The following is an 8,264-nucleotide window of genomic DNA, read 5'->3' as shown; positions in this document are numbered from 1 at the left end:
AGAAATAAGCTTCTATAAAGAGGAAGGATCTGAGATGAGATACTAATAAGCTTGGGGTTTTCTTCCCTTCTTCAGGGGAAATTGTTGTGCCATTTCAAATGGTGACTTTGGTACCGCGATATGTCTTTGTAATGAATCAGAAGAACAGATCAGTGTCGTCAATGTTACTTGCAGGTTTGATTTTATAAATAATAATTTGAATGCGATAGGAACTGGTGGCCTTTACTAGTTTATTGTTCAGTGAATTATGTTTTATATGTTTATGTTTTAACATATTTCTTGCGCTTAGCTGCTACAAGTGTCAGTGTTGGTTACATTATTGTCAGTTTTATATGGATAAGATGTTATTTTCAGTTTATTTACCAGGCTATAAATGTCATACATATATTCAGCCAAAAGGAAGAATAAGTATTATTAAGTGAATCATTTCCTTTTCTCTAGGATTACAGATTCTGTTTCTAGATTTCTCTCCTTCTTTACCCCTTTCTCTTCTCTTTCTTCCCCTTTCCCCTATTTCTACTTCTATTTTCCAGATTTTCCTACTTCTAGGATTAGATTCTAATTCTTGAGGACCCTCACGTCCCTCCTACAATCCTATTCTTTCCTCTACTTACTCTATCTTTTTCTACCTAGCTTCTAACAGAATGTTTATTTTTTCTTTAAGATACATGTGATTAATTTTTCTCTTTGTGAAGGATGACTTGGCAGGCATTACCTCCATTGACAGTAAACAGCGAACAACACTGCGGCTAAAGGAAGGATTTGGCAGGGAGAGAGAGTTCAGTTTATTTGATCATTTTATTAGGAAGCACAGAAGCTCCAGTGACAAATCTTTGCTGTATGTTCAGATTAAAACAAATGATCCAGGATTTGGATGGTCGGGGCCTGTATGCATAGCTTCCCTAGGACGTTTTTTCCTGAAATTTAGAAAGATAACTAACAATTTCACAGTACCAGACAGTAACATGACACAGTTTGCTGCTATTCATGTGGTGGAAGAAGGCTCTACTCTTGTCTTACATTTCTACAAACCCCCAAATCTGAGTCTTCCATATCGAATCGAGAATTGTTTGCACGATTTATCCATAACTTACTATCAAAAGGTTGTACCATTTTTATATTTGTTTCATATTTTCTGATATTTTCTGATTTTTTTAACTTTGAATTTTTCTTCCCCTTATATCAATTGAGAACTTTGCAGGCTTCGTCAGAGCCCGAGGTTCTTGGATCTACTACCAGTGCTGATTATGTGTGGGATGATTTAACTCTTCCTCATAAACTAGTTGTCCGTATTAATGGTACTTGCTCAGAACAATTCATCTTTTTTCCTCTAGTTTATTCTCAGAAATGCTTGAGTGGTATTATTTATTTTCCATACTCAGTGTAGTAGAGATGCTACTTAAAGCCAATATCTACTTCTTTTTTTAAGTTAAAAAGCCAATATCTCTTTTTCAAATTCACTAATATATAAACTGGATATGATACAGTTGAATTTAAAGCCCTTTAATTACCCTACTCCATTACATGTGCTTTCCTTGTGGTCATATGATTTGGGATACAGGCTTGACCTTTTGATACATAACTTAGTCATTATTCTGATGTTTTTGTAAATCCCTTTCGTTGTATTTTGCTGCGTTGGTGGAACTAAAGAAATTTTTAGTCTTACATCTAATAATGGTAATGATTTCTCTTGCAGATCGCCTGCAGTTACGAGAAATTAAGTTTGATAAGGTGCGGCCATGGAAACCATTTTACAAAGTTGGGCAACAAAGAGTATTGGCTCCACATTTGCTTTTAGACAAAAGATCAAGGGATCAGAGAGCAACTTTCAATGGGCTTAATGGCATAGAGATAGAAAAAGTGGGGTATGAAATATATGCAGAGGGACCCACCCGTGTTCTGCGGATTTGCGAGATCTCTGATTGTTTCAAGGGAGATAGAGTTCTTGATTTGTGCGCAAAAATGCAATTGAGAATTTCTCTGTTTGCTATCCATCTACTTGAACCTGCAAAACAGGTATTTACATTTTTGTTGAGTGCTTGAGTCCATCAGTTGATACTAAGTTTTCTTTGAGCTTGCCTCTTCTAGCCTTTTCTATGATTGTGGTTGAGGCTTCCAGATATGTGCATATGTTAATTTTACTTAAAATAATTGGACTTGGGACATAAATGTGTATTCCTTCTACGTCTTTGGAATATAGTTTGTATCGCTCAGTGTGTATCAGTGTGTACCTGGTTCTTATGTGTCTGTCCTAAAAATGCAATGTAGAACTTGAGAAAAACATTTCATATAAATTTCTAATTCAGGATCTCACATGGGTTAAAACGTCACTGATTGAATTCCAAATGCTGCTGTTATGAAATTTATGCATTTATAGTTATGAAATTTATGACCCATTAGAAAGCGAGAGGACTTCTTCCAGTCCACTTGATCATGTTAGATTACTCAATACATCACATTGAAAGCATAGCAGGTGTGGTAATGACATTTTTTAGTTTTATACTTATGTGTGATTGTTGTTCTTCTCCTTCTTCTTTTTTTTTTTTTTGGGGGGGGGGGGGGGCGGGGGATTTGCATACTTGCTACTAATATTCTTTGATGTTACTATTTTGTCAAGGAGGTGGATGACAATGATCCCACAGATTTTTCACCAATTGCGGTGGCAAAGTTTGGGAATCTCAACTTGAGTACTGTTTCTAATAATCATCAGAAATATAATCTGTTCAGTATGCAGGTACTTCAATTAAGTATGCTTAATTCTGTTGCATGTCTGACTTCTACAGGTCATTATTCTTTTATGTTTAAGAATAAATCTTCTAGATTCTCAATTATTTGTTCCAGTTGAGTGATTCTTGATTTTTATCCTTTGTTATTGATCCAGTACTTGAATTTGGAACTTAAGTGGAATGGGGCTCCTTTTGCATCAATGCTTCGCAGGCATCAATCTGATTACAATGATTCAAATGATAGTGTACTGAAGGTTGTTTTTGTCCAACTTACCTCCAGTTCGAAGATTAAGCAATTTAGATATTCATCTATTTTTCTTCAGGTAAAGTCGAAGAGGGCATTTTTTTAATTCTCTTTTGAATTTTTTGGTTCTTTTTTCTGCTTTCTTTCTTCTACCAAACTACGTTAGCTTGTAAAAAGCCATTAAAAATGATAAGCCTGTTAACTGCTAAAGATGCATATTAGAATTTGTAGGAGTCATATATGAATGAACACCTTGGTTCATGCAGCCAATTGATTTGAACCTTGATGAGGAGACATTAATGAAACTTGCTTCATTTTGGAGAAGATCTCTCAGTGACTCAGAGAGTCAGCGATTTTACTTTGATCATTTTGAAATCCATCCAATAAAGGTTCCACTCGTTTCATATTTTCATTTTTTTTCCCCGTTACCATGAATATTTTCTGTAACTGTTGTGTAATGAATGGGCTTTGTAGATCACTGCAAGCTTTATTCCTGGGGATTCACTTGCAAGTTATAGTTCAGCACAGGAAACTCTCAGGTCTTTAATTCATAGTGTAATTAAGGTTCGATTGGCATACGTTATCAATTTTTTAAAGTAATCCTATATAATAATGTAATTAGTCGTGTTGCACCTTGACCTTAATCTCTCTCTCTATCCAGGTGCCTCCCATGAAAGGTATGGTTGTAGAACTGAATGGCATCCTGATTAGCCATGCTTTGATAACACTGCGTGAGCTAATCATCAAATGTGCACAGCATTATTCTTGGTAAGCCTATACTAGATGCTTCCTTTTGAATTGAAGAAATGCACCAAGTCATAGCTTACAATTGACTATTTTATTCAGGTATGCTATGAGGGCCATATATATTGCTAAAGGAAGCCCTTTGCTTCCACCCGATTTTGTTTCTATTTTTGATGATTTGGCTTCATCCTCTCTTGATGTCTTCTTTGACCCATCTCGTGGGTTGATGAATCTTCCAGGATTGACGTTAGGTATATCTCTTACAAAGTCTCTATTCTGCTCCTGCTTCTCTTTAAGTTATCCTTATAGGTTTCGAATTCCGCTTTGTGCTTTTTTCTGTGATCTTCCTACTTAAACTCAGGAATGTGGATGCTGAGTGCTACAAGGATTTATGACTAAGTTGAAAACTGTAATTATCATCATGATCACGAATAGCTCAAGTTTTCATGCCTTTTTGCTGCACTGTTTCTTTTGCCATAGAAGTTCGTTTCCTAACTAGGGGGATTGAGACATCAAAACCTTGCAATTACATTTTATTGGTAGTCTCAATTTTATTAAGCTTCGAAGACTTGCCAATGCTAGGGGACGTTGAGTTTATCTTCTGGAATTGGTGATTAGTGATGGTAACTTGAATTATGTTTAGAGAGATTTCAGTTGCGGTACTGTGGCATAATAATATTTTATCTGTACTATCTTCCGCTTTTGCTGAGAAGTAGAGAGCCAAAGGGGAAATGTCCATTATATATTAAATGTAAGTTATAGAATTGATGAGTAATGGACTTAGACTGAATAGCTCAAACCAGAAGGTTTTTTAAAAGATACTTGAAATTGTTTGCAAATAGGTAATGGTTATGCTGAATGATACTATTATACCCCACCTTCTGGCCTTGCCCCTTTTGGAGATTCAATATCATTTGGAACTGCGAACCTTTTTCTTTTCTAAATTATTTCTTTGAACTCACTGCCTATACTGAGATGAAATTTATGCAAGACAGATGAGAAGGTTATTGAAAAACTTGTCCAGGTCTTATGGGATGACTGTCACAACTTGAAAAGGAGTGTTAAAGGGGAAGAATCTGGGAAAATTATTTCAACACCACTCATCCTTTAACACTTCCGTCCAAGCTGATGCTTATCCTGCAACACTTCCATCTGTGTTTAAAAAAAAAAAAAAGCTCAAATACGCTTGAATATAAGATTGTGCTTCCATATTTATTGGAGTTAATAAGGACCCTCTAGCAAGTTCTCTAAAAACATTATGTGTCCTTACATGTGGTCCCGTGTGGTATGCAGAATGGAATTAAAAAAAAAAAAAAAGGAATTTTGTAAAAATGTCTTTTGGATGAAATGACAAATAAAAAGAAATAACTATTGTTGAATAATGATAATGGAGATATAATAAATAACTCGATTGTTGTGCATTAGAATGGGATTCCCATTCCAGTGCAGCTATGCAGCCAGGCCTTACTTTCTCCTCCAAATTATGCACACACTGCTTTTGGTTGACCAGGTACTTTCAAATTAATCAGTAAATGTATCAAAGGTGAAGGTTTTTCAGGGACAAGACGCTACTTTGGCGACCTTGGAAAAACAGTATGTGTTAGCTCTTTATTGTTTACAAAAGTAAATTTCAATTACAGGTGTAATTGTCATATGATCAATTGATGTTGGTTCTGCAGTTGAGGTCCGCCGGTTCTAATGTAGCTTTTACAGCTGTAGCTGAAATATCAGACTCTGTTCTTAAAGGAGCTGAAGCAAATGGTTTCAACGGAATGGTATGGAACTGCTGCCCTGTTTTGTTTATTAATAATCTTGTCGGAGTAGGGACCTATTCAATATGGCATATTTTAACCACACACACATATGCATGTATGTATATATTAAAGGTGAGCGGGTTTCATCAAGGAATACTAAAATTGGCTATGGAGCCATCATTTCTGGGAACTGCATTAATGGAAGGTGGTCCAGATAGAAAGATCGTCCTTGATCAAAGTCCAGGAGTTGATGAGGTACTACATGATTTGTTTTGTCATGCTGTGCCCATGGTATTGGAGGATTACATTTGATTGTGCTGACGAATCCCTATATGCCATTCCCTCAGATCTTCAACACCGTGTCCATATTTAAGTTTGTATGTATGCATATATATTTTCCTTTACTCCCATTTGTTTGACACAAAAATGGGGGTGGCTGGACTGACAAACCTTTTAAGATTGTAGCGTGCGCAACAAAAACAGACAAGCAAAACCTGGAAGCTGGAAGAGCTATTTTGAAATTTCAAATGATTTCAGAGGGGCATCTGTTAATACCAAAAGTATTGACCTTTTGCATTCCACCTGAGTGGGAAGCATTGATGATGTCATCCATGCATGCATATGTGTGCGTGCATACATGCAAACAACAAAGTTTTAATACGGTGGTATTTAAAATAAAAGAACATAAGCGGGAAGAACTATTTAGATCTTTCAAATAAATTTTGAGAGGCATCTTTTAATAGCAATAATGTTGACCTGTTGTATTGACCTTGAGAGGAAGCATTGGTGATGTTATCGGGCACTAATTAGATGTGAGTGCTGTTGCAGTTATACATTGAAGGATATATCCAAGCCATGTTGGATACTGTTTATAGACAAGAATACCTGAGAGTCAAAGTCATTGACAACCAGGTAATCGTCAGCTAAATCTGCATCTAGTTGGTAAGGAGGCATTAAACATCTAGCAAGCTTGAGTACATTGAATGGAATTTCAACAAGATATCCTTGTTTATAGAATGATCATATGTATTGTGCAATAGTTTTTATTTTTTAAATTAGTGCGATAACATGTAGTATACAAATTGGCTGTCACTGATTAGAAGACCCTGTGTTGTCTGGTTGTGATGGAATATTTGACATGTCTAGGTTATCCTTAAAAATCTGCCTCCAAATCATTCCCTCATTAATGAGATCATGGATCGTGTAAAGGAGTTCCTTGTTAACAAGGCGCTGCTCAAGGGAGATGCTTCAACGACTTCCCGCCCCCTGCGTCATCGTCGTGGAGAACGTGTAAGTTTTATTTTAGAGAGCATGTTTCTATTAATATTTTGTCTTTCCTATTCCTTGTTATATTTCTCTTTCCTAGAGAAACGCCCAAAATATTTTCTTTTCCCAGAACATTGGGTAGAATTTGTTAGTCTGGAGGTGCTTCAAATGTCAAATCTGTAAAATCCCCTTTTTGCGCAATTTTTCTTTGTCGTTTTTCTTTTTTTTGAGTCTGCTTTGCAGATTAACCTTTAGCTACATGAATATATCAATTGCATGTAAAATAACGAAAATCCACTGGAATGAATGTTTGAAGTGACAAAATTAATTAGCACGCCCAATCTAATGAATTCTTGTTCATTCCTGCATCACTTGGCTGTGCATGATCAAGTTGTATTTCCAGGTGCACCCGAACTAATCCATAGAGAGATATTTCGTGCAGGAATGGAAAATTGGGCCAACAGTGATGACATTGTTTGAACATCTGTTTGTTAGCTTCGCAATTCGCTTGCTGAGAAGGCAGTTTAACAAGGTCATTTCCAACCTGAAGTGGGCAAAGAAGTCAGAGTCCGACAATCAGGCGCCCCACTCGCCAAGCTTAAAGGAAAAAGAGCATAAGGTGAGATTTATTCAGAGATGGAGAATTACTAAGTTTGTATTGTCAGGCATTTTGGCTTATATCGATGGACGTCTTTGTCGCTGTATTCCGAATCCTGTAGCCCGCAGAGTTGTTAGCGGCTTTTTACTGAGTTATATTGACCAGAACGATGATAAATGAAATATTCATCTGTTTTAAATTTATTTGTCCATTTTGTTAGGCCTGTAAAGTGTAAAGTTTGGATTTCCCTTCTTGGCTTTCAGTAAAAATCTTTTACCTGAGCATGTTTTCAAGTCTGCTTTATTTTACAAATGCTTGTTTGGAATGGACGTGATGTTTAAATATGAATCTGGAAAAAGAAAAAAACGGTTTAAATATGTAATTACGACTTAGGTTGACCTACGCTTTCTTTCAATTGTAACATCTGGTGCTTTTCGTAAGCTTGTGGAGTCTCGAATCCAATCTAATCACATAATCATATAAACATAGAAGTTAAAATCGCAACATAACACATAGATACGCTGCCAAATCGACTATACATATTCCTAATACACATAAGTCCCGTCACTCTCGTAGATGTACATGATAGTGCATGTCACAATATCATTGCGTCAACAACATGATCACCGTCAAACGGTCTCTTGTGGAGTAAATCGTAGCATAAAATGTCTAGCGCTGCTTGCTGATGATCAGAATTCCTCCTCCTCCTTCTTTTTCCTTTTTTTCCCCTCCAAAGCATAGGTATTCTTTTATTAGAAGTAATACTATTTAAGACATAATCGAGTACTAAATATAAGCATTTCTTTCAGTGAGAATTCGAATATTGATTCATCACTTTGTGAGGGACTAACCCATTCTATTAGACCTAATTTTTTTAGTATCAGAATTCCTTCTACCTGCTTAATATAGTTGGCCGCTAAGCTCTAGGCTGA

The 8,264-nt window shown here is 36.2% G+C and overlaps 2 protein-coding genes across 4 annotated transcripts; both read left to right on the top strand.

Annotated features, from left to right (window-relative positions):
* Nucleotides 1-140: 140 nt before the first annotated feature.
* LOC114725965 (uncharacterized) lies at nucleotides 141-1,849 on the top strand (the record flags this gene model as incomplete). Its single annotated transcript, XM_028912522.1, has 5 exons — nucleotides 141-174; nucleotides 696-1,103; nucleotides 1,202-1,298; nucleotides 1,697-1,731; nucleotides 1,799-1,849. Coding segments are annotated over 5 exons (625 nt in total), but the record flags the coding sequence as incomplete, so codon positions are not given.
* On the top strand, nucleotides 1,733-7,535 carry LOC114725959 (uncharacterized). 3 transcript variants are annotated; one of them, XM_028912517.1, is made up of 13 exons: nucleotides 1,733-2,016; nucleotides 2,621-2,734; nucleotides 2,882-3,049; nucleotides 3,237-3,359; nucleotides 3,445-3,534; nucleotides 3,632-3,738; nucleotides 3,817-3,965; nucleotides 5,225-5,307; nucleotides 5,394-5,489; nucleotides 5,601-5,723; nucleotides 6,297-6,380; nucleotides 6,615-6,758; nucleotides 7,177-7,535. In XM_028912517.1, exons 1-13 carry the CDS (start codon nucleotides 1,963-1,965, stop codon nucleotides 7,510-7,512), a joined length of 1,671 nt encoding a protein of 556 aa, XP_028768350.1. In that variant the 5' UTR covers nucleotides 1,733-1,962; the 3' UTR covers nucleotides 7,513-7,535. The 3 variants fall into 3 exon arrangements, with proteins under 3 accessions (XP_028768350.1, XP_028768349.1, XP_028768351.1); XM_028912516.1 differs by having other exon boundaries at nucleotides 2,618-2,734; XM_028912518.1 differs by lacking the exons at nucleotides 1,733-2,016; nucleotides 2,621-2,734 and having other exon boundaries at nucleotides 2,990-3,049; nucleotides 3,202-3,359.
* Nucleotides 7,536-8,264: the final 729 nt, after the last annotated feature.

The sequence above is a fragment of the Neltuma alba genome, unplaced genomic scaffold (genome assembly GCF_004799145.2).
Source record: "Neltuma alba isolate B1F8T4 unplaced genomic scaffold, ASM479914v2 tig00012315_pilon, whole genome shotgun sequence".
Taxonomy (NCBI): domain Eukaryota; kingdom Viridiplantae; phylum Streptophyta; class Magnoliopsida; order Fabales; family Fabaceae; genus Neltuma; species Neltuma alba.
The sequence above is the reverse complement of the archived record's forward strand: the minus strand, read 5'-3'. Positions and strand labels throughout refer to the sequence as shown.

Bases quoted from the DNA above. Each gene is read 5' to 3' on its own strand.
- LOC114725959 (XM_028912516.1), top strand. From the start codon at position 1,963: ATGCAATTGAGAATTTCTCTGTTTGCTATCCATCTACTTGAACCTGCA. The intron at 5,308-5,393 runs GTATGTGTTAGC...TTGGTTCTGCAG, and splicing joins TTGGCGACCTTGGAAAAACA to TTGAGGTCCGCCGGTTCTAA. The intron at 5,724-6,296 runs GTACTACATGAT...GTGCTGTTGCAG, and splicing joins AAAGTCCAGGAGTTGATGAG to TTATACATTGAAGGATATAT.